The sequence below is a fragment of the Salmo trutta genome, chromosome 17 (genome assembly GCF_901001165.1).
Source record: "Salmo trutta chromosome 17, fSalTru1.1, whole genome shotgun sequence".
Classification (NCBI taxonomy): Eukaryota; Metazoa; Chordata; class Actinopteri; order Salmoniformes; family Salmonidae; genus Salmo; species Salmo trutta.
In genome coordinates this window covers 516,380-543,064 of record NC_042973.1, presented here as the reverse complement: position 1 = coordinate 543,064, position 26,685 = coordinate 516,380, and the positions used below count along the sequence as shown (strand labels likewise).

Genomic DNA, 26,685 nt, shown 5'->3' with positions numbered 1-26,685 from the left:
GATGACACAAACAACTGGATTCGTTATCCCTTTCATGCCCTGCCTCCAGTCCACTTACCGATATCTGAACAAGAGAGACTCATCGAAATTGCAACAAGCGGTTCTGTGAAAATGTTATTTACTCAGAAGTCACTGCCAGATTATTGGATTGGGCTGCGCTCAGAGTATCCTGCCTTGGCAAATCATGCTGTTAAGACACTTATGCCCTTTGCAACCACATACCTATGTGAGAGTGCCCTCACTAGCCCTCACTAGCATGAAAACTAAATACAGGCACAGACTGTGTGTGGAAAATGATTTAGGACTGACTCTCCGATACAACCCAACATTGCAGAGTTATGAGCATCCTTTCAAGCACATCCTTCTCATTAACCTGTGGTGAGTTATTCACCATTTTTGATGAACAAATAAGGTTTAATATGTAAGATGGTTTAATAAAGAGCAAAATGATTGATTATTATTATTTGTGCCCTGGTCCAATAAGAGCTCTTTGTCACTTCCCACGAGCCGGGTTGTGACAAAAACTCACACTCATTCTTATGTTTAATAAATGTATCGTATAGTGTGTGTGTGTGTGGCAGGCTTACAATGATGGCAAAAAACAACATTTGAGAGGGCGCTGACCCTGGTGCTAGAGGGGGTATGTTGGAGGTTGAATGTTTGAAGGGGTACGGGACTATAAAAAGTTTGTAAACCACTTTAACACCACATTTCTTGTTGCCCAATCTTAAGAATAAGATACTTTTCTCATCACCAGATATCAGACTTTTCTAGTTCTGACCGTCCGTCCCCTCTCTCTGTGTTCCAGGTATTCCAGTGAAGGATTATGGGTAGTTTTAAGGGCCATGCATTGCCGGGTAGTTTCTTCCTGATCGCGGGTCTGTGGTGGGCGGGAAAATACTCTCTATGGTACGCCACCCTCAGGAACAAGAGTCTGGGCTCCACCCGGCTGGCCAGCCGATCCACACAGCGCCGCCTGGAGGTCATCGAGGGATCTGTCACCCTCTTCTTCTCCGTGGTTGGTGAGCATCAACACCCTGAGCATCCATATTATATGTTTTTTTTTATCACTTTGGTGCCATTTTCACAACACTTAGTACAAAACTCAAAACAGCCTTCCCTGTGGCTCAGTTGGTAGAGCATGGTGTTTGCAATGTCAGCATGGTGTGTGCAACGCCAGGGTTGTGGGTTCGATTCCCACGGGGGGCCAGTACAAATGCATGAAATTAAATGTATGAATTCACTACTGTAAGTTGCTCTGGATAAGAGCATTTGCTAAATGACAAAAAATGTAAGATCATCAAAAAGGCAGTTGTTTCAAAACTCTAAGCACATTTTTTTTACCCCTTTTTTCGGGATATCCAATTGGTAGTTCTGATCTTGTCTCATCGCTGCAACTCCCCTGCGGACTCTGCCTTGCCACACCTGCCTAGCCACACTGCTTCTTGACACACTGTTCGCTTAACACGGAAGCCAGCCGCACCAATGTGTCGGAGGAAACACCATACAACTGACGACTGAGTCAGCTTGCAGGTGCACGGCCCGCCACAGCACAATGAGACCCCGGCCAAACCCTCCTTTAAACCAGACAACGCTGGGCCAATTGTGCGCCGCCCCATGGGTCTCCCAGTCACGGCCCCAGTCACGGCCGGCCGTGACAGCCTGGGATCGAACCTGAGGCTGTAGTGGCACCTCAGCACTGCGATGCAGTACCTTATCGCTGTGCCATTTTGGAGGCCCAACATTTTCAATTGACTACGTGCAACACACAAAATTATACATTTACTTTTTCATTAAACTTAGTCAGTATTTCTTCTCGAAATACATGTTTCACATTGCAATACGTGTTCATATAAAGTAATTGCCTGTCACGTCCTGGCCAGTATAAGGTTAATTGTTTTGTAGTTTGGTCAGGGCGTGGCAGAGGGTATTTGTTTTATGTGGTTCAGGGTGGTGTGTTTTGTTAAAAGGGTGGTTGATTTAGTAATTCCGGGTTTTGGTTTATGTTTTAGTATTTCTATGTGGAGTCTAGTGAGTGTATGTCTATGTTTGGTTAATTGGGGTTGGGACTCTCAGTTGAAGGCAGGTGTTGTCTATCTGCCTTTGATTGAGAGTCCCATATAGTAGGGTGTGTTTGTGTTTGGTATTTGTGGGTGATTGTTCTGTGTTGAGCCTATGCTAGCCAGACTGTTTGTAGTTGTTCGTTCGTTCTTTTTGTTTTGTTATTTTGTACGTTCATTTTTTGAAGTTAATAAATTCTCAAGATGAGCATACACATACCTGCTGTGTTTTGGTCCTCCATCACCGACGACAACCGTGACAGAATCACCCACCAAAATTGGACCAAGCAGCAGAGGAAGGAGCAGACGGATTTCGAGTTGGACTGGCAGGAGAAGTGGACTTGGGAGGAAGTTCTGGACGGGGCCGGACCTTGGCACCAGGCTGGGGAGTATCGCCGCCTGCAGTGGGAAATTGAGGCAGCCAAGGCAGAGAGGCGGAGGTACGAGGCCATGGACGCGCTGAGGGAGAAGCACGAGAGGCACCCCCAAGAAATTTTTTTTGGGGGGCACACGGGTAGTTTGGCTAGGCGAAGGAAGAGCCGGAAGCCAGCTACCCGTGGTTATATGGAGGAGCGTATGGGGTGGAGAGCGCTATGTTTCGCTGAGAAGCGCACCATCTCACCCATACGCACGCACAGTCCGGTGCGAGTTATTCCAGCCCCTCGCAGGTGCCGTGCTAGAGCGGGCATCCAGCCTGGTAGGAGGATGCCTGCGCAGCGCATCTGGTCGCCGGTATGCCTCCGAGGACCAGGCTACCCAACTCCCGCTCTACGCACGGCTACCATCAGGCCCCTGCACAGCCCAGTTTGCCCTGTGCGAGCACCCGCTCGTACAGGGCTACTAGTTCCATCCAGCCAAGGCGGGTTGTGCAGGAGGTAAGATCTAGACCGGCTGTGCGCCTCCATAGCCCGGGGTTTCCAGCTCCTGTCTCTCGTGCGGACCCGGAAGTGCGTCAACCCAGTCCGATTCGTCCTGTTCCCGCTCCCCGCACTAGCCTTCAAGTGCGTAAACCCAGCACCGCCAGTCAACAGTCGTCGGAGCTGCCCGCCAGTCAACAGTCGTCGGAGCTGCCCGCCAGTCAACAGTCGTCGGAGCTGCCCGCCAGTCAACAGTCGTCGGAGCTGCCCGCCAGTCAACAGTCGCCGGAGTGGCCAGACTGCGCTGAACTGCCGGAGTGGCCAGACTGCGCTGAACTGCCGGAGTGGCCAGACTGCGCTGAACTGCCGGAGTGGCCAGACTGCCCTGAACTGCCGGAGTGGCCAGACTGCCCTGAACTGCCGGAGTGGCCAGACTGCCCTGAACTGCCGGAGTGGCCAGACTGCCCTGAACTGCCCGAGTGGCCAGACTGCCCTGAACTGCCGAGTGGCCAGACTGCCCTGAACTGCCGGAGTGGCCAGACTGCGCTGAACTGCCGGAGTGGCCAGACTGCGCTGAACTGCCGGAGTGGCCAGACTGCCCTGAACTGCCGGAGTGGCCAGACTGCCCTGACTGTCCCGATTTGCCAGACTGCCCAGACTGTCCCGATTTGCCAGACTGCCCAGACTGTCCCGATTTGCCAGACTGCCCAGACTGTCCCGAGTTGCCAGACTGCCCAGACTGTCCCGAGCTGCCAGACTGCCCAGACTGTCCCGAGCTGCCAGACTGCCCAGACTGTCCCGAGTTGCCAGACTGCCCAGACTGTCCCGAGCTGCCAGACTGCCCAGACTGTCCCGAGCTGCCAGACTGCCCAGACAGCCTGGAACGGCCTGAGCCGGAGCCACCTCCAGAAATAGGTGGGTTGGGGAGGGGGGGTGTAGCACAGTGCCGTCGTTGACGGCAGCCACCCTCCCTTCCCTCCCTTTAGAAAAGGGGAATTTTTATTTTGGTGTTGCTTGGGGTTATTTTTTGTTAAGGTGCTTCCGGGGTAGCACCTTTAAGGGGGGGTACTGTCACGTCCTGGCCAGTATAAGGTTAATTGTTTTGTAGTTTGGTCAGGACGTGGCAGAGGGTATTTGTTTTATGTGGTTCAGGGTGGTGTGTTTTGTAAAAAGGGTGTTTGATTTAGTAATTCCGGGTGTTGGTTTATGTTTAGGTATTTCTATGTGGAGTCTAGTGAGTGTATGTCTATGTTTGGTTAATTGGGGTTGGGACTCTCAGTTGAAGGCAGGTGTTGTCTATCTGCCTTTGATTGAGAGTCCCATATAGTAGGGTGTGTTTGTGTTTGGTATTTGTGGGTGATTGTTCTGTGTTGAGCCTTAGGCTTTGCCAGACTGTTTTTGTCGTTCGTGTTTTTGTTATTTTTGTACGTTCATTTTGTACTAAATAAAAGTCGAGATGAGCATACACATACCTGCTGCGTTTTGGTCCTCCTTAACCGACGACGACCGTGACATTGCCTTTCACAATGAGATGCACACTTTTGATATGATTCTCTTTTGTTAAAAATATTTTACTATTACTTAAACGTTTAGTAAACGTATAGATTTTACATGTAAACTGGGTTGTCCACTACAGATTATGAGAACTACTACTACTGATGAAAATATATGTTTGTAAAGTAGAAACATAACAAGTATGATATACAGTGGTAAGAAAAAGTATGTGAACCCTTTGGTATTACCTGGATTTCTGCATAAATTGGTCATCAAATTTGATCACTGTATACACCAATGTCCAACTATGATGATGACTATTATGGTTTTACTTCAGAGAAAGTTTTTAAAAAATCTGTATGTAACAAATCTTATCACTTTACTTAAATTGCATTGGGCAATACAGTACTGTAATACAGGCCAATACAGTACTGTAGTACAGGGAAATACAGTGCTGTAATACTGTAATACAGGCCAATACAGTACTGTAATACTGTAATACAGGGCTGTACTGTAATACAGGCCAATACAGTACTGAATACTGTAATGCAGGCCAATACAGTACTGTAATACTGTAATACAGGCCAATACAGTACTGTAATACTGTAATACAGGACTAGTACACTACTGTAATACAGAACGAGTACACTACTGTAATACAGAACCAGTACACTACTGTAATACAGAACCAGTACACTACTGTAATACAGGACCAGTACACTACTGTAATACAGGACTAGTACACTACTGTAATACAGAACCAGTACACTACTGTAATACAGGACACGTAAAATAATGACGACACGTAAAATTTTGAGCTACACGTGCAACACAGTGTTCCTAAACTAGCCCAAAATGTCTGCTGTGTGGATCTGTGTGTGGATCTGTGTGTGGATCAACAAGTCGAGCAGTCATTTGAAAGAGTAAGACATTTTCAGCAAGACAATTCAAAGGCGAAATCCATTCAAGTCAAGATAATGGGATTCATTGCCTTTGACAATCAACCGTTCTCTGTCGTGGGTGATGTTGGCTTTCGCCAACTGGTCGAGCACTGGTACACCAAGTGCGCTATTTTTCAGATGTTGCCCTACCGGAGTTACACAGTAATACTGTCACTGCTATTAGCTTCAAGACTAACTATGGAATGCCATTTGGGTCTTTACGTGTCAAAAAAGATACAGTAGCACTGTCAAAGCTGGACAAAAAAAGTCTGCAAACAAGCAAACACCAGCCACGAACGATGTGTTTACAATACCGCGTTGGTAATAAAGCATCATTTGTTCGACCACAACTTCTGGGGTAGCTACCTTTAGCTTGGTACCTAGCTAGCACCAATACAACCAGCCTGAAAAAAATGACCAGTAGCTCAAACTGCAGTCATTTTCATGATTCTTAGCAAGGATTTAGGAATCCTTGTGAGTATTAGCTTGGTTGCCGCTTGTTGTTCACCTATTGAAATTGAGCTAGCCAGCTACTTAACCCTGTTACCCAACGTTAACGTTATAAGCAGCCAGCTAGCTTCATCTGGCTAGTGAGGCTCGACCGGACCGGGTTATGTGTTGTGAAGCTAGACACAATAAGGATTAGGCACAATAGTGGAATTTGCGGTTTGCCTTCAAAATAAAAGTATGTCATAGACAGTGACGCAAATGAATACAAATAACAGAATTATGTCATACATTTATTTTTAAGGGTAACAGCAAAGTCCACTGTTGTGGCTCATCCTTATTGTGGCTAGCTTCACATAGATGGTCCGACCACCATTAATCAAATAAGAACTGTCTTATAAATGAGGGTTATTTTAGATGATGACACCTAGCTATATAGTTAGCTAGCTGCAACAGATTGTTGTTTTGCTATGATTTTGGGGAAGAACATTGTTTGCATCCATGAGCTAGCTAGCTTTTCTTTATGACCACCACTGTAGGTGCACGACACAACTTTACCAGCATCATAGCATACACTGATGAATCGTTATGACGTATGAAATACGAGTAATCGTGTAATAACTATGTAAAAAATGTATGAACGCGTTCAATTATTATGTTACGTGCAGTCATATTCAGGTCCTGATTGGTCAACAAGCTTAATTGACACGTCAAATCGCGTTAAGTAGTATCTTTTTTGACACGCAAAGACCCAAACGGCGTTCCATAGAAATCAGTAAGAACAAATTCTTATTTACAATGACGGCCTACCCCGGCCAAACCCAGACGACGCTGGGGCAATTGTGCGCCGCCCTATGGGACTCCCAATCACGGCCGGATGTGATACAGCCTGGATTCGAACCAGGGACTGTAGTGACGCCTCTTGCACTGAGATGCAGTGCCTTAGACCGCTGCGTCCATGTGTGTGTGTTAACTATTTAACTGTACTCGAATGCTTAAATGGCCGTACATTTTTTTTTATATTGGTTATCGGTATCAGGTTTATTCGCAAGGAAAATATTGGATATCTGTCACGTCCTGATCCAAGTAAGATGTCATTTTCTATAGTAGAGTAGGTCAGGGCGTGACAGGGGGTGTTTTTGGGTTGTTCTATGTTTTTCTATTTCTATGTTGGGATTGTTTGGGTTGATCTCTAATTGGAGGCAGCTGATCCTCGTTGCCTCTGATTAGAGATCATATTTAAGTAGGAGTTTTTCTTCCTGGGTTTTGTGGGTAGTTGTTTTCTGTTTAGTGTATGTCACCTGACGGAACTGTTGTCGGTTGTTTTGTTGTTTTTGTTAAAAAGTATATTCATTAAAAGTAAATATGAGCACTCTACACGCTGCGCCTTGGTCCCCTTTATACGACCCGCGTTACAATATCGGTATCGGCCAAAAATGTCATATTGCTGCATCACTAATCCTGACTAGTCTCCCAGTCCCTGCTGCTGAAAAACATCCCCCACAGCATGATGCTGCCACCACCATGCTTCACCGTAGGGATGGTGCCAGGTTTCCTCCAGACGTGACGCTTGGCATTCAGGCCAAACCAAATCTTGGTTTCATCAGATCAGAGAAACTTGTTTCTCATGGTCAGAGTACCTTAGGTTCCTATTGGCTAACTCCAAGTGGGATGTCATGTGCCTTCTACTGAGGAGTGGCTTCTGTCTGACAACTCTACCATAAAGGTCTGATTAGTGGAGTGCTGTAGAGACGGTTGTCCTTCTGGAAGGTTCTCCCATCTCCACAGAGAAACTCTAGAGCTCTGTCAGAGTGAGCATCGGGTTCTTGGTCACCTGCCTGACCAAGGCCCTTCTCCTCTGATTGCTCAGTTTGGCCGGGCGGCCAGCTCTAGGAAGAGTCTTGGTGATTCCAAACTTCTTCCATTTAAGAATGATGGAGGCCACTGTGTTCTTGGGGACCTTCAATGCTGCAGACTTTTTTTGGTACCCTTCCCCAGATCTGTGCCTCGACACAATCCTGTCTCGGAGCTCTACGGACAATTGCAGGATGCACCTGAGCTCAATTTCGAGTCTCATAGAAAAGGGTCTGAATACTTTCCGAAGGCACTGTATATATACTGAACAAAAATATAAGCGCAACATGTAAAGTGTTGGTCCCATGTTTCATGAGCGGAAATAAATTAAAATGCAAATCAATTTATAACATTTTTGACATGCGTTTTTCTGGATTTTTTGTTGTTGTTATTCTGTCTCTCACTGTTCAAATAAACCTACCATTAAAATTATAGACTGATCATTTCTTTGTCAGTGGGCAAACGTACAAAATCAGCAGGGGATCAAATACTTTTTTCCCCTCACTGTACATTGAGAAGATATCATTATTTTGTGTTTTGGTGATTAAACCAATGTTTCACAGTAAAGATTTTGGATCAATGGTTGTGTGGTGAAAGATATCTACAAACAAAATTCATGCACAATGACAGGTGTTGAATGTGCTGTCTGGCTGCTAGACGAGTGTTACCAGTTTGGAGCTTTCTACTAACTAGTGTAGTTAAAACAACAGACTGGGGATGATCAGACAAACTGGGAGTTTTAGGATGTTTTCAAATGATCATTTTAGGATGAGACTGGACTGTTGACGGTAATTTATAGCAGAGGGAGACTATGATCAGAAGTTTCCCTCTGCCATAAATTAGAAATTTCTAAAAGACCAAGAATCTTTTCTCTGGGACGTTTAAGAGAATCCTGCCGTTCTGTTTTTTTTTCAGGGATGCTGGCGGAGCAGTTTGTATCAGACGGGCCACGGCTGCACCTGTATGACTACAGCGAGCATCACTGGGACAGACTCCATAACTGGCAGCACTCCACCATGTATCTCTTCTTTTGCTTGGCTGGAGCCATGTCTCTGATTGTACACACCACCGACGCTGCTCCACTGGCCCTCGACAGACTAATGCTGGCCATCGCCTTCTTCATAGAAGGTAATAGGTCTGGGGAGATGGAGATGTTGTCCTGAGGTAATAGGCTTTGGTAATTAGTTAGCTAGCTCACATGCAGTGTTACAGCCATAGAAAATGGGTTCACCACTGGAATGAACATCTCCACCCGGCACAGCCAGAAGAGGACTGGCCACCCCTCATAGCCTGGTTCCTCTCTAGGTTTCTTCCTAGGTTTTGGCCTTTCTAGGGAGTTTTTCCTAGCCACCGTGCTTCTACACCTGCATTGCTTGCTGTTTGGGGTTTTAGGCTGGGTTTCTGTACAGCACTTTGAGATATCAGCTGATGTAAGAAGGGCTATATAAATACATTTGATTTTATTTGATATTCAAGTCAATGGGGCTGTAATGCGTGGACCGGCGCTCCATCACAGTACTGATGTTAATTCTGTGTTTGCCAGGGTTCTTGTTCCTGTACCACCTCCACGGCAGAGCCATGCTAGATGTCCATGTTCACCAGCTGCTGTTGTTCTGTGTGTTTGGAGAGGCCATGGTGTCCTTTCTGGAGGTGTTCCACAGAGGAAACATTCTGCTGGAGCTTCTGAGAGCATCACTCACCATCCTGCAGGGGAGCTGGTTCTGGCAGGTCGGTCATCGAGTCATCGTCTGTCTCTTTAGTGACATTCTATTCTCTTTATAGTGCCTTATTTAGACCAGGGGGGAGCTAGATATACAAGGAACAGGGTGACATTTGGGATGCACAGACTATTTCTCTCTCGTGTGTGTGTGTGTGTGTGTGTGTGTGTGTGTGTGTGTGTGTGTGTGTGTGTGTGTGTGTGTTCGTGTATGTATTTGATACAGAGTTGAAGTAGAGGACTAGCTCTAATCAAGCACTCTATAACAGCGTTCTCATGTTAAAGTCCCTAAGTCACAGCTAATCTCATCTCCCCTTCAGGTTATGGACACTGTACTGTATATGTTGTGGGGACACATGATTCCAATGTCCATTTATTAGAGCACAAATTGATCTCCTGAACACTAAATCATGATAGATAAGTCTACTTCCCCTCAACCTGGGTAGATAGACCTACTGTACTTCCACTCAACCTGGGTAGATAGACCAACTGTACTTCCACTCAACCTGGGTAGATAGACCAACTGTACTTCCACTCAACCTGGGTAGATAGACCAACTGTACTTCCACTCAACCTGGGTAGATAGACCAACTGTACTTCCACTAAACCTGGGTAGATAGACCAACTGTACTTCCACTCAACCTGGGTAGATAGACCAACTGTACTTCCACTCAACCTGGGTAGATAGACCAACTGTACTTCCACTCAACCTGGGTAGATAGACCAACTGTACTTCCACTCAACCTGGGTAGATAGGCCTACTGTACTTCCACTAAACCTGGGTAGAGGCCTACTGTACTTCCACTCAACCTGGGTAGATAGACCAACTGTACTTCCACTCAACCTGGGTAGATAGGCCTACTGTACTTCCACTCAACCTGGGTAGAGAGGCCTACTTCCACACAACCTGGGTAGATAGGCCTACTGTACTTCCACTCAACCTGGGTAGATAGGCCTACTGTACTTCCACTAAACCTGGGTAGAGAGGCCTACTGAACTTCCACTAAACCTGGGTAGAGGCCTACTGTACTTCCACTAAACCTGGGTAGATAGGCCTACTGTACTTCCACTCAACCTGGGTAGATAGGCCTACTGTACTTCTACTAAACCTGGGTAGATAGGCCTACTGTACTCCCACTAAACCTGGGTAGATAGGCCTACTGTACTCCCACTAAACCTGGGTAGAGAGGCCTACTTCCACTCAACCTGGGTAGATAGGCCTACTGTACTTCTACTAAACCTGGGTAGATAGGCCTACTGTACTTCCACTAAACCTGGGTAGATAGACCTACTGTACTTCCACTAAACCTGGGTAGATAGGCCTACTGTACTTCCACTAAACCTGGGTAGATAGGCCTACTGTACTTCCACTCAACCTGGGTAGATAGGCCTACTGTACTTCTACTAAACCTGGGTAGAGAGGCCTACTGTACTTCCACTAAACCTGGGTAGAGAGGCCTACTTCCACTCAACCTGGGTAGATAGGCCTACTGTACTTCTACTAAACCTGGGTAGATAGGCCTACTGTACTTCTACTAAATCTGGGTAGATAGGCCTACTGTACTTCCACTAAACCTGGGTAGATAGACCTACTGTACTTCCACTAAACCTGGGTAGATAGGCCTACTGTACTTCCACTCAACCTGGGTAGATAGGCCTACTGTACTTCTACTAAACCTGGGTAGATAGGCCTACTGTACTCCCACTAAACCTGGGTAGATAGGCCTACTGTACTCCCACTAAACCTGGGTAGAGAGGCCTACTTCCACTCAACCTGGGTAGATAGGCCTACTGTACTTCTACTAAACCTGGGTAGATAGGCCTACTGTACTTCCACTAAACCTGGGTAGATAGACCTACTGTACTTCCACTAAACCTGGGTAGATAGGCCTACTGTACTTCCACTAAACCTGGGTAGATAGGCCTACTGTACTTCCACTCAACCTGGGTAGATAGGCCTACTGTACTTCTACTAAACCTGGGTAGAGAGGCCTACTGTACTTCCACTAAACCTGGGTAGAGAGGCCTACTTCCACTCAACCTGGGTAGATAGGCCTACTGTACTTCTACTAAACCTGGGTAGATAGGCCTACTGTACTTCTACTAAATCTGGGTAGATAGGCCTACTGTACTTCCACTAAACCTGGGTAGATAGACCTACTGTACTTCCACTAAACCTGGGTAGATAGGCCTACTGTACTTCCACTCAACCTGGGTAGATAGGCCTACTGTACTTCCACTCAACCTGGGTAGAGAGGCCTACTGTACTTCCACTAAACCTGGGTAGATAGGGTTACTTCCACTCAACCTGGGTAGATAGGCCTACTGTACTTCTACTAAACCTGGGTAGATAGACCTACTGTACTTCCACTAAACCTGGGTAGAGAGGCCTACTTCCACTCAACCTGGGTAGATAGGCCCACTGTACTTCCACTAAACCTGGGTAGAGAGGCCTACTGTACTTCCACTAAACCTGGGTAGATAGGCCTACTGTACTTCTACTAAACCAGGGTAGATAGGGTTACTTCCACTCAACCTGGGTAGATAGGCCTACTGTACTTCCACTAAACCTGGGTAGAGAGGCCTACTTCCACTCAACCTGGGTAGATAGGCCTACTGTACTTCCACTAAACCTGGGTAGATAGACCTACTGTACTTCTACTAAACCTGGGTAGATAGGCCTACTGTACTTCCACTCAACCTGGGTAGATAGGCCTACTGTACTTCTACTAAACCTGGGTAGATAGGCCTACTGTACTTCCACTAAACCTGGGTAGATAGGCCTACTGTACTTCCACTAAACCTGGGTAGATAGGCCTACTGTACTTCCACTAAACCTGGGTAGATAGGCCTACTGTACTTCCACTCAACCTGGGTAGATAGGCCTACTGTACTTCCACTCAACCTGGGTAGATAGGCCTACTGTACTTCCACTAAACCTGGGTAGAGAGGCCTACTTCGACTCAACCTGGGGAGAGAGGCCTACTTCCACTAACCCTACAGTGGCTTGCGAAAGTATTCATCCCACTTGGCATTTTTCCTATTTTAACCCTAACCCTAACCCTAACCCTAACCCTAACCCTTATTTACTTACGTACTGACTTTATTGTCCCCATGGGGGGTTACCAATTAAACATTAAAAATAAATAATTTAAAAACCTGCTGGCCTTACTGGGTGGATAGGAACATTAGCCTGCTGGCCTTACTGGGTGGATAGGAACATTTGCCTGCTGGCCTTACTGGGTGGATAGGAACATTAGCCTGCTGGCCTTACTGGGTGGATAGGAACATTTGCCTGCTGGCCTTACTGGGTGGATAGGAACATTAGCCTGCTGGCCTTACTGGGTGGATAGGAACATTAGCCTGCTGGCCTTACTGGGTCTATAGGAACATTAGCCTGCTGGCCTTACTGGGTCTATAGGAACATTAGCCTGCTGGCCTTACTGGGTGGATAGGAACATTAGCCTGCTGATCTTACTGGGTGGATAGGAACATTAGCCTGCTGGCCTTACAGGGTGGATAGGAACATTAGCCTGCTGGCCTTACTGGGTGGATAGGAACATTAGCCTGCTGGCCTTACTGGGTGGATAGGAACATTAGCCTGCTGGCCTTACTGGGTGGATAGGAACATTAGCCTGCTGGCCTTACTGGGTGGATAGGAACATTAGCCTGCTGGCCTTACTGGGTGGATAGGAACATTAGCCTGCTGGCCTTACTGGGTGGATAGGAACATTAGCCTGCTGGCCTTACTGGGTCTATAGGAACATTAGCCTGCTGGCCTTACTGGGTGGATAGGAACATTAGCCTGCTGGCCTTACTGGGTGGGTAGGAACATTAGCCTGCTGGCCTTACTGGGTGGATAGGAACATTAGCCTGCTGGCCTTACTGGGTGGATAGGAACATTAGCCTGCTGGCCTTACTGGGTGGATAGGAACATTAGCCTGCTGGCCTTACTGGGTGGATAGGAACATTAGCCTGCTGGCCTTACTGGGTGGATAGGAACATTAGCCTGCTGGCCTTACTGGGTCTATAGGAACATTAGCCTGCTGGCCTTACTGGGTGGATAGGAACATTAGCCTGCTGATCTTACTGGGTGGATAGAAACATTAGCCTGCTGGCCTTACTGGGTGGATAGGAACATTAGCCTGCTGGCCTTACTGGGTGGATAGGAACATTAGCCTGCTGGCCTTACTGGGTGGATAGGAACATTAGCCTGCTGGCCTTACTGGGTGGATAGGAACATTAGCCTGCTGGCCTTACTGGGTGGATAGGAACATTAGCCCGAGCTATTTAGGAGGGATATCACACCTGGCACAAATTATTGCCTAGTTCTGTTTTTCCTGCTGAGGGGTGCCCTATACCTGCGCCCAGGGGGGAGTAGTTCAAAGTCCGGTTACAGGGGGTGGCTTGGGTCTAAAATGATTTTGTGAGCCTTGGGGAGGGCCCTGACCTTAAAGAGCCCATCCTGGCCTGTCTGTTGGACTCCAAGTACCTTGCTGAGGGCCCTGACCTTAAGATCCCATCCAGGCCTGTCTGTTGGACTCCAAGTACCTTGGGGAGGGCCCTGACCTTAAAGATCCCATCCAGGCCTGTCTGTTGGACTCCAAGTACCTTGCTGAGGGCCCTGACCTTAAAGATCTCATCCAGGCCTGTCTGTTGGACTCCAAGTACATTGGAGAGGACCCTGACCTTAAAGATCTCATCCAGGCCTGTCTGTTGGACTCCAAGTACCTTGCTGAGGGCCCTGACCTTAAAGATCCCATCCAGGCCTGTCTGTTGGACTCCAAGTACCTTGCTGAGGGCCCTGACCTTAAAGACCTCATCCAGGCCTGTCTGTTGGACTCCAAGTACCTTGGAGAGGACCCTGACCTTAAAGATCTCATCCAGGCCTGTCTGTTGGACTCCAAGTACCTTGCTGAGGGCCCTGGCCTTAAAGACCTCATCCAGGTCTGTCTGTTGGACTCCAAGTACCTTGGGGAGGGCCCTGACCTTAGAGATCCCATCCAGGCCTGTCTGTTTGACTCCAAGTACCTTGCTGAGGGCCCTGACCTTAAAGATCTCATCCAGGCCTGTCTGTTGGACTCCAAGTACCTTGGGGAGGGCCCTGACCTTAGAGATCCCATCCAGGCCTGTCTGTTTGACTCCAAGTACCTTGCTTGCTGTGGTGATAATCCTTCTCAGCATATTTCTCTGTCTGACAGTGGAATTGCCAAACCAACAAACAATACAAAAAGTTAAAATACTCTCAATGAAAGATTAGTAAAACAGAGTCAGTATAGTACAGTCTACATTAAAAGATCCCAGCTTTTTGAGAAAGTACAGTCTCTGTTGGCTCTTTTTGTAGATCAGGTCTGTACATTTACTCCTCCGAAGCTTATTGTCCAAGAGGACACACAGATATCTCTATTCCTCTACAATCTCTATATTCTGACCTCTGATAGATGTTGCAGAGGTAGGTGTTGTCCGCTTCCTGAAGTCTATGTACATCTCTTTGGTCTTGTTGGTATTGAGGACCAAGTGTGATTCCTCACACCACTCTACCAAGTCATCTAGGACCGGGCCATGATGTTCTTCGTCATCATAATATAATATATAATAATATAATTTAGCCCAAACTACTACCTCTTCCCCTACTGTATTTATTTATTTTATTTATTTTGCTCCTTTGCACCATATTATTTATATTTGAACTTTGAACTTTCTTCAAACTACAAATCTACCATTCCAGTGTTTTTCTTGCTATACTTTATTTACTTTGCCACCATGGCATTTTTTTGCCTTTACCTCCCTTATCTCACATCATTTGCTCACATTGTATATAGTCTTATTTTTTTCTACTGTATTTTCTCTGTGTTGTTGTATGTTGTCGAACTGCTTTGCTTTATCTTGGCCAGGTCGCAATTGTAAATGAGAACTTGTTCTCAACTTGCCTACCTGGTTAAATAAAGGTGAAATAAATAAATAAAATAAAAATCATGCAACAGGCTAATCAAGGCAGTGTCATCAGCGAACTTAACGAGGTGTCAAAACACGTCCCTGAGGAGAGCCTGTGTTAGTGGTGGAGTGGGGACAAAACACATCCCTGAGGAGAGCCTGTGGTGGAGTGGGGACAAAACACATCCCTGAGGAGAGCCTGTGTTGGTATTGCGTATATCCGACACGTGGGGACCTATTTTGACTCGCTGTGAGCGTTGGCTCAGGAAGTCCAACAGCCACAAAACCAGCCCTCCATCTAAAGAGAAGTCCCGAATGAGTCTCTGTGCCAGAATGTAGGGCTGGATTATGTTGAAGGCAGAAGAAAAGTCAACAAACAGAACCCTAACATGGGATTTGGCTCCCTCTAGATGTCTATAGACCATGTTGAGGAGAGTACACCCTCTAGATGTCTATAGACCATGTTAAGGAGGGTTCACCCTCTAGATGTCTATAGACCATGTTGAGGAGAGTACACCCTCTAGATGTCTATAGACCATGTTAAGGAGGGTTCACCCTCTAGATGTCTATAGACCATGTTGAGGAGAGTACACCCTCTAGATGTCTATAGACCATGTTGAGGAGGGTTCACCCTCTAGATGTCTATAGACCATGTTGAGGAGAGTACACCCTCTAGATGTCTGTAGACCATGTTGAGGAGAGTACACCCTCTAGATGTCTATAGACCATGTTGAGGAGAGTACACCCTCTAGATGTCTGTAGACCATGTTGAGGAGGGTAAGAACGGCACCCTCTAGATGTCTGTAGACCATGTTGAGGAGGGTACACCCTCTAGATGTCTATAGACCATGTTGAGGAGAGTACACCCTCTAGATGTCTATAGACCATGTTAAGGAGAGTACACCCTCTAGATGTCTGTAGACCATGTTGAGGAGGGTACACCCTCTAGATGTCTATAGACCATGTTGAGGAGGGTTCACCCTCTAGATGTCTATAGACCATGTTGAGGAGTGTACACCCTCTAGATGTCTGTAGACCATGTTGAGGAGGGTAAGAATGGCACCCTCTAGATGTCTGTAGACCATGTTGAGGAGAGTACACCCTCTAGATGTCTGTAGACCATGTTGAGGAGAGTACACCCTCTAGATGTCTGTAGACCATGTTGAGGAGAGTACACCCTCTAGATGTCTATAGACCATGTTGAGGAGAGTACACCCTCTAGATGTCTATAGACCATGTTAAGGAGAGTTCACCCTCTAGATGTCTATAGACCATGTTGAGGAGTGTACACCCTCTAGATGTCTATAGACCATGTTAAGGAGGGTTCACCCTCTAGATGTCTATAGACCATGTTAAGGAGAGTACACCCTCTAGATGTCTATAGACCATGTTAAGGAGAGTACACCCTCTAGATGTCTATAGACCATGTTAAGGAGAGTACACCCTCTAGATGTCTATAGACCATGTTAAGGAGAGTACACCCTCTAGATGTCTATAGACCATGTTGAGGAGTGTACACCCTCTAGATGTCTATAGACCATGTTAAGGAGGGTTCACCCTCTAGATGTCTATAGACCATGTTAAGGAGAGTACACCCTCTAGATGTCTATAGACCATGTTGAGGAGAGTACACCCTCTAGATGTCTGTAGACCATGTTGAGGAGAGTAAGAATGGCACCCTCTAGATGTCTGTAGACCATGTTGAGGAGGGTACACCCTCTAGATGTCTATAGACCATGTTGAGGAGAGTACACCCTCTAGATGTCTATAGACCATGTTGAGGAGAGTACACCCTCTAGATGTCTATAGACCATGTTAAGGAGAGTACACCCTCTAGATGTCTATAGACCATGTTGAGGAGAGTACACCCTCTAGATGTCTGTAGACCATGTTGAGGAGAGTAAGAATGGCACCCTCTAGATGTCTGTAGACCATGTTAAGGAGGGTAATAACATCATCAACTCCTCTGCTGGGCTGATAGGCAAACTGAAATGGGTCGAGAAGCCTCTGGGTGACGCTGAGAATATGACGGTAGTCATTCAGCACAGAGGGATTAGATGCTTTAGGAATTGGTATAATTATTGAGTTTTTCCACATACTGGCACGTGTTGCTGGTCGAGTGAGGATTGGAAAATGTCTATAAAAACACCAGCCAATTGTTCAGCACAGTGCTTTAACACATGTCCACTTATTTTGCCTGGGCCTGTGTGCATTACATCTCCTGAACAACTTCACAGCATCAGCCTGTTTAACAACAACTCTCTCAAACATTTGTAATGATGCTTCCATTTGTTTTACCTCTGACACAAAGTTGTCTGATTCAAATCAAGAGAAGAAAACATTCAGTTCATTAGCCATGTTCTGGCCCTCATATCCCCCAAGGTCAACACTGGGTTTTCCCCTGCCTATGTGGGGGGCACTAGCCATGGATTTAATCCCTTGCCAGGTCACCCTTGCGTTTCCTGTAGCGAGGGTCCTCTCCACCCTTTGCTTGTATGCCTCCTTGTCCACCAGTATCTGTCTTTTGATTTCACGTTGTACATCTCTTAAAGCCTGTCTATCACCCTCAGCATAAACTGCCTTCTTACTATCAAGTAGTGATGTTTTGATACCCAAGGCTTATTGTTAGGAAAGATTTTACAGGTTTTAGTTGGCACAACTGACTCAACACAGAAGTTTAAATAGTCTGAAACAACATCTGTGAGTTCATCAAGATCAGAGCTGCTGTCCTCAAATACCTCCCACACAGTACAGTCAAAACACCCCTGGAGACCAAATACCTCCCACACAGTACAGTCAAAACACCCCTGGAGACCAAATACCTCCCACATGGTACAGTCAAAACACCCCTGGAGACCAAATACCTGGTACAGTCAAATCACCCCTGGAGACCAAATACCTCCCACATAGTACAGTCAAAACACCCCTGGAGACCAGATACCTCCCACACAGTACAGTCAAAACACCCCTGGAGACCAAATACTTCCCACACAGTACAGTCAAAACACCCCTGGAGACCAAATACCTCCTACACAGTACAGTCAAAACACCCCTGGAGACCAAATACCTCCCACATAGTAGTCAAAACACCCCTGGAGACCAAATACCTCCCACATAGTACAGTCAAAACACCCCTGGAGACCAAATACCTCCCACATAGTACAGTCAAAACACCCCTGGAGACCAAGTACCTCCCACACAGTACAGTCAAAACACTCCTGGAGACCAAATACCTCCCACACAGTACAGTCAAAACACCCCTAGAGACCAAATACCTCCCACATAGTACAGTCAAAACACTCCTGGAGACCAAATACCTCCCACATAGTACAGTCAAAACACCCCTGGAGACCAAATACCTCCCACATAGTACAGTCAAAACACCCCTGGAGACCAAATACCTCCCACATAGTACAGTCAAAACACCCCTGGAGACAAGTGATACTGTTGTCATTCCAGATCTGGACAGTTTTAACTGTGGGTTTCTCCCTCTCCAGGAGCTGACAGTAGGTTGGCCTGAGGTAGACCACATTGTGGTCTGATGTCCCCAGGGGAGGTCTGGTAGTGGCAGAGAAATCATTTGGTATTGTCCCATAGCACAAATCAAGAGTCCTATTTTTCCTAGTGTGACATTTCACATACTGGTGGTATGTGCGCAGGACTTTGTGCAAGGTACAGTTGTTGTTAAAATCCCCTAAAATACATTTGGGTGCGTCGGGGAGATGGATTCCAGTTTCGGTGACAGATGATAAATAATCTCTGATGCCTTTGTTATATTAGCTTTCGGTTGAATGTACACAACGGTAACAAACAATTGGGGGAACTCACGGGGCAGATAGTGAGGTCGCAGTGACACAGAAAGCAGTTCAATGTCGGGGGTACAGAGTCTCTCTGTTACCAGGATCCATTTACACCACTGGTCCCTGACAAGCAGGCAGACGCCCCCGCCGTGAAGATCCATTTACACCACTGGTCCCTGACCAGCAGGCAGACGCCCCCGCCGTGAAGATCCATTTACACCACTGGTCCCTGACCAGCAGGCAGACGCCCCGCCGTAAAGATCCATTTACACCACTGGTCCCTGACCAGCAGGCAGACGCCCCCGCCGTGAAGATCCATTTACACCACTGGTCCCTGACCAGCAGGCAGACGCCCCGCCGTAAAGATCCATTTACACCACTGGTCCCTGACCAGCAGGCTGACGCCCCCGCCGTGAAGATCCATTTACACCACTGGTCCCTGACCAGCAGGCAGACGCCCCGCCGTGAAGATCCATTTACACCACTGGTCCCTGACCAGCAGGCAGACGCCCCCGCCATGAAGATCCATTTACACCACTGGTCCCTGACCAGCAGGCAGACGCCCCCGCCGTGAAGATCCATTTACACCACTGGTCCCTGACCAGCAGGCAGACGCCCCGCCGTGAAGATCCATTTACACCACTGGTCCCTGACCAGCAGGCAGACGCCCCCGCCGTGAAGATCCATTTACACCACTGGTCCCTGACCAGCAGGCTGACGCCCCCGCCGTAAAGATCCATTTACACCACTGGTCCCTGACCAGCAGGCAGACGCCCCCGCCGTGAAGTTTCCCTGTGACTGTCAGATCACGGTCCGCTCTGACCAGAGTGAAGCCGGCCGGCTCCACTTCTCTGTCCAGGACTGTGTCATCCAGCCAAGTCTCAGTAAATACCAGTAAACAGGCCTCCCGATATTCGTGTTGGAAGATCAGATTCGCTGACAGCTCATCCGCTTTCCCCCTCAGTGACTGGGCATTAATCAGCAAGGTGGTGGGTAAGGGAAGTTTGTTCTTTAATTTTTTAAGTCTTTGTCTGATTCCCCCACGTTTTCCACGTTTGCATTTGGGTTTGTAATCCACTCGCAGACAATCAGGGATTAGATGGTTCATTGGGATATCCATGGCGTTTGTGTTTGAGTTGCATTGTAGTAAGAACTCCCTGCTGTATTGGATTCCGCTGCCAGCAGCGTTTTCATCATTTAGTCCGTTTGTAGCGGGTATGTAGACGATCAACAAGATCAGTCCAACACCCCACCACTGTCAATCCATGGTTGGCAGATTGTTTGTAAACTAAGTGTACAAATTAAAAACATAAAATAACGCCACACCAAACGTCACGCCACACTGCAGGATGCAACAGAGCCGCGCCCTCCTCTTGAGCGGCTTCCTTACCTCAGGTCTATTGAGCGCAAACTTGAACTTTGACAATTCTGTGCAACTACCAGCGTGCGTTTACTGTGAACACTGAGGCTGTACCCGCTTTTAGTTACAGTTTCAGACAGTGGTCAAGTAGGCTACTATGGCTATGTGATCATAATGTAGGCCAACCAGAGTGGCCTACAATCAGAAATAATGGAGAAAATGCATCCCAACACATTTTAACATGGAGATAGCTGTTCTATCGTTCAGCCTACAGTACCAGCCAATGTGTGGTGTTCAATGTAGGGCTACATTCACTGAGACTTTTGAAAACAACATGCAGGGCTTGACATTAACCTGTTAATCTACTTGTCCTTCAGACAAGGACGTGACTGACAATGTTGTTGTGTTGAAAGAGAAACCACTTTAAAAAATAAAATGCATTATTATTCCCATACCATTATTACAGACAGTCAGACAAATTATGCGAACCTCTGCCTATTGGCTACTTAGTTTATTCAACCTTGTCTCAAAATACAACACTGCTCCTTTAATGTACACGTTTTGTGCTCTTGTAGGAAGTAATCACTCCCCTATTGATGACTTCAACTTATCAATAACTGGGCTAATAACTCACTAACTAGCAAAGGATATGAACAAATGTACACACACGGCTACATGCAGCTCTGGCTTTGACCTCAAAACAAGCACATCTACTCATGACCACTCATGCTGTAAACACAGTCCAGTTCACAATGAATGACACAGAGCCATATATGGCAATGGTCGATTTGCATATAGGCCTACTGCAGCTCTGATCGGTTATGCCACACCGGTCTGTGTAGAGTACTGGCCTGAGTCGTGACTGTCAATGTAATGGAATCTTACTCCGATGCATTCAGCCAACAACAAAATCTCTTGCATAGTTAGTTTTGTTTCGGTATGTTGCATTGAAAGTGGCTAATATTGTATTGATTCCATAACAATTGCCACAGTAAAGGGACACGTTGATAGTGTTAACTAAGGGGGAAAACTCTAGAAAGTTGAGTGAAGTTCAATCTCGTGCTTCTCTGTGCGAGGGGATATTTCTCGTGCAGTCCCGGGGGAACTTAGAGGGAACATTGGTTAGAACCCCATCAGTCAAACGAATGTCTTCAGGTCTCAGGCAAGGTTGCTCATCACATGCATGGATCCTTCTGCTTCTGGTTGCCACAGAAAGTGTTGTTGTTGTGCAGTAAGCCAAGTCAGTTATATCGGTGCCCTGATCTCTGAGTATGAGGTCAAAGGGGGGTGAAATGTAACTGAGGTGATTCGATGAACCACACTCTTTTGATGAGTAACGTTGCTGGAGACTTGAAGACTTGTGTTAGCTTCCCGAACTCATCCCTATGGGCTTTAGCTAAGTGGGCTAACACAGTGTTGTGACATGCAGCAGACCTGGTTTGAACCCAGTCAGTCACAAGAGCAACATTAAATAGGGAGTGTAATGGCTATCCTTAGAAGGGCTATGACAAGGCTATTCAACTATATTCTAACACAGCTTGTGTCACGTCCTGACCAGCCTTGGTCCATTCCTGACGACAGACCTTACAGCCTGTGATCATCATAGAGGGGAACAGAAGGCACAGCCACATTCCAGAGAGTCTTAGCTTTCAGGAATGGGGTCATAATAGATCCAAAACGGTTCAAATGCTAGAGCCAAATTCAGGAAATAAATTCATCATGCCACATTAGCTTCTGTATACTGTATACATACTGTATACATACTTTATACACACTTTCCAGACTGATTTTCCAGTTTTCGTCCATAGCAGGGGCTTGTATCCACCTAGTTGAGCCTATTACAGCATAATAAACCCTGGAACGGTCTCCATCCTCTAACCCTTTCTTATCTCTGCCCCCCTCCAGATTGGCTTTGTCCTGTATTCCCCCAGCGGTGCAGAGTGGGACCAGAAGGACCATAACAACATGATGTTTATCACTATGTGTTACTGCTGGCACCTGGTCTTCAGCATCCTTATTGTGTCAGTGCTGTACTGCACCATCAGCTGGTGAGACACCCTTTCCACTCCTGTCCTGTGTTCTTATTGGTTAATGTAGCATGTCCTGTGTTCTTATTGGTTAATTTAGAATGTTTGTGCTGGCATATAGCCTTCAGCCTGCTCACTGTATTGGTGCTGTACTGCAACCATCAGCCAATGAGACAACACTTTCCCTGGGGTCTTATGGGTTAACACCTCCTACATATTTACAGTCACAATGAGGTACATCAGCATTCCATTCCTTCATCATCATCACCAGAGTCTAGTTGATTTGGGGGCAGTTTCCCGGACAGATTAAAGGTCATGAACAGTCAAAATCATGTTTTTCATGAAATGTGATGATATTTGGATTATACCAGATCAGAGTATGATGGCTAAAATATGAACGTGTTGCTTCTACATTGATCAAGTTTGATCCCATGTCCAATGCTTGGATTCAGGAGGCGGGATTATTAAAGAGATTATTAAAGAGATTAACTCTCATTTTAATACACCAATGGTAACATGATATTCTCTTACCTAATTTAAATAAGTACCTCCTTGTAACCAACATCGGAGAAGGCGTATTTGCAGAGGGGCGTGGTTTATATAGCTAGATAGCTACTCTACTGGTGCCAAATTTTTACTGTAGTGTGTCAGCAAATATAATTAAAAGTTGACCCTATTCATCTATGGCAAAGATACTGGCTAGCTAGGTCTTCATCTGTCTGGTGTTAGCTGGTTACTGGCTAGATAGGTCTTCATCTGTCTGGTGTTAGCTAGTTACTGGCTAGCTAGGTCTTCATCTGTCTGGTGTTAGCTAGTTACTGGCTAGCTAGGTCTTCATCTGTCTGGTGTTAGCTGGTTACTGGCTAGATAGGTCTTCATCTGTCTGGTGTTAGCTAGTTACTGGCTAGCTAGGTCTTCATCTGTCTGGTGTTAGCTAGTTACTGGCTAGCTAGGTCTTTATCTGTGTCTGGTGTTAGCTAGTTACTGGCTAGCTTGGTCTTTATGTCTGGTGTTAGCTAGTTACTGACTAGCTAGGTCTTCATCTGTCTGGTGTTAGCTAGTTACTGGCTAGCTAGGTCTTCATCTGTCTGGTGTTAGCTAGCTACTGGCTAGCTAGGTCTTCATCTGTCTGGTGTTAGCTAGCTACTGGCTAGCTAGGTCTTCATCTGTCTGGTGTTAGCTAGTTACTGGCTAGCTAGGTCTTCATCTGTCTGGTGTTAGCTAGTTACTGGCTAGCTGGGTCTTCATCTGTCTGGTGTTAGCTAGTTACTGGCTAGCTAGGTCTTCATCTGTCTGGTGTTAGCTGGTTACTGGCTAGCTAGGTCTTCATCTGTCTGGTGTTAACTAGTTACTGGCTAGCTAGGTCTTCATCTGTCTGGTGTTAGCTAGTTACTGGCTAGCTAGGTCTTCATCTGTCTGGTGTTAGCTGGTTACTGGCTAGCTAGGTCTTCATCTGTCTGGTGTTAGCTAGTTACTGGCTAGCTAGGTCTTCATCTGTCTGGTGTTAGCTAGTTACTGGCTAGCTAGGTCTTCATCTGTCTGGTGTTAGCTGGTTACTGGCTAGCTAGGTCTTCAGCCAACATAAAACAAAAGGGTTTAGCGGTCATGTTGTCATGTCAACACATCCGTCAGTGCTGCGGTGAACCGCATCACAACAGACATGCCAAACGGGAGATGCATACAAAAAATATAGATATTATATACAGTTGAAGTCGGAAGTTTACATACACTTAGATTGGAGTCATTAAAACTCATTTTTCAACCACTCCACAAATTTCTTGTTAACAAACTATAGTTTTGGCAAGTCGGTTAGGACATCTACTTTGTGCTTGACACAAGTCATTTTTCCAACAATTGTTTACAGACAGATTATTTCATTGTATCACAATTCCAGTAAGTCAGAAGTTTACATATACTAAGTTGACTGTGCCTTTAAACAGCTTGGAAAATTCCAGAAAATGATGTCATGGCTTTAGAAGCTTCTGATAGGCTAATTGACATAATTTGAGTCAATTGGAGGTGTACCTGTGGATGTATTTCAAGGCCTACCTTCAAATTCAGTTCTTCTTTGCTTGACATCATGGGAAAATCAAAAGAAATCAGCCAAGACCTCAGAAAAAGAATTGTAGACCTCCACAAGTCTGGTTCATCCTTGGGAGCAATTTCCAAATGCCTGAAGGTACCACATTCATCTGTACAAACAATAGTACGCAAGTATAAACACCATGGGACCACGCAGCCGTCATACCGCTCAGGAAGGAGACGCGTTCTGTCTCTTAGAGATGAACGTACTTTGGTGCGAAAAATGCAAATCATTCCCAGAACAACAGCAAAGGACCTTGTGAAGATTCTGGAGGAAACAGGTACAAAAGTATCTATATCCACAGTAAAACGAGTCCTATATCGACATAACCTGAAAGGCCACTCAGCAAGGAAGAAGCCACTGCTCCAAAACCCCCATAAAAAAGCCAGACAATGGTTTGCAACTGCACATGGGGAGAAAGATCATACTTTTTGGAGAAATGTCCTCTGGTCTGATGAAACAAAAATATAACTGTTTGGCCATAATGACCATTGTTATGTTTGGAGGAAAAGGGGGAGGCTTGCAAGCCGAAGGACACCATCCCAACCGTGAAGCACGGGGGCGGCAGCATCATGTTGTGGGGGTGCTTTGCTGCAGGAGGGATTGGTGCACTTCACAAAATAGATGGCATCATAAGGCAGGAAAATTAGAGGGATATATTGAAGCAACATCACAAGGCATCAGACAGGAAGTTAAAGCTTGGTCGCAAATGGGTCTTCCAAAGTTGTGGCAAAATGGCTTCAGGACAACAAAGTCAAGGGATTGGAGTGGCCATCACAAAGCCCTGACCTCAATCCCATAGAAAATTTGTGGGCAGAACTGAAAAAGCGTGTACGAGCAAGGAGGCCTACAAACCTGACTCAGTGACACCAGCTCTGTCAGGAGGAATGATCCAAAATTCACCCAACTTATTGTGGGAAGTTTGTGGAATGCTACCTGAAACGTTTGACCCAAATTAAACAATTTAAAGGCAATGCTACCAAATACTAATTGAGTGTATGTGAAATTCTGACCCACTGGGAATGTGATGAAAGAAATAAAAGCTGAAATAATTCATTCTCTCTATTATTATTCTGACATTTCACATTGTTACAATAAAGTGATGATCCTAACTGACCTAAGACAGGGAATTTTTACTAGGATTAAATGTCAGGAATTGTGAAAATCTTTGTTCAAATGCATTTGGATAAGGTGTATGTAAACTTCCGACTTCAACTGTATATAATTGATGCAATTTCAATGTTGTTTGAGTTGCTTTGTGTATCACCACATTTTCTTGAGATGATTTGACTGCAAATTGCTCACTGCATCCAAGTTTCAAAAAGCTGTCAGTCAATGTGAGCTTATGAATATACAGTAAGCTCTCTGCCCACTCATTCTGTCTTTTCAAATTTCCTAGTAGTTAGCCGTGAGAGAGAAAGTTCTTTTGAGCATTTTGATATGGGTGATATTTTAGTCAAAAGGCTATTTTACATGGGAATCAGAATGACTGTTCAGGACCTTTAAGCCTAGTTATGGACTAAAAAGCACTTTCAATAAAGTGATTCTCTATTGAGTTTGTAATCTGGTAAATCTAATTCTACAGTACGTTCATCATGCCTCACCTCCCATCCCCTCTGCAGTGTGGTACGATCCAGATTGAAGAGAACCCCCCCAATGGAGATGGGACTGCTGAAACCCAGGGAGAGACAGCAGGAGTCAGAGGACGAGACCCTATAAGGACAACAACAACTTCCTGTTTGTTTAGCAGTCAATCAATCAAATGTATTTATAAAGCCCTTTTTACATCAGCCGATGTCTCAAAGTGCTATACAGAAACTCAGCTTAAAACCCCAAACAGCAAGCAATGCAGGTGTAGAAGCACGGTGGCTAGGAAAAACTCCCTAGAAAGGCCAAAACCTAGGAAGAAACCTAGAGAGGAACCAGGCTCTGAGGGGTGGTCAGTCCTCTTCTGGCTGTGCCGGGTGGAGATTATAACAGAACATGGCCAAGATGTTCAAATGTTCATAAATGACCAGCAGGGTCAGATAATAATAATCACAGTGGTTGTAGAGGGTGCAACAGGTCAGCACCTCAAGAGTAAATGTCAGTTGGCTTTTCATAGCCGATCA

At 46.0% G+C, this 26,685-nt stretch overlaps 1 protein-coding gene across 2 annotated transcripts in view; it reads left to right on the top strand.

The window, feature by feature from the left end:
• The window catches only part of tmem45a (transmembrane protein 45a), a 55,012-nt gene extending 28,586 nt beyond the window's left edge, over nucleotides 1-26,426 (top strand). Inside the window, exons 2-6 of one of the 2 annotated variants that reach the window (XM_029695320.1) lie at nucleotides 809-1,022; nucleotides 8,569-8,781; nucleotides 9,197-9,381; nucleotides 22,370-22,512; nucleotides 26,197-26,426. In XM_029695320.1, the coding sequence (XP_029551180.1) occupies nucleotides 827-1,022; nucleotides 8,569-8,781; nucleotides 9,197-9,381; nucleotides 22,370-22,512; nucleotides 26,197-26,293 (834 nt within the window). In that variant the 5' untranslated portion in view covers nucleotides 809-826 and the 3' untranslated portion in view covers nucleotides 26,294-26,426. The remainder of the gene's footprint in view (nucleotides 1-808; nucleotides 1,023-8,568; nucleotides 8,782-9,196; nucleotides 9,382-22,369; nucleotides 22,513-26,196) is intronic. The other variant, XM_029695319.1, reaches the window with a different exon arrangement.
• Nucleotides 26,427-26,685: the final 259 nt, after the last annotated feature.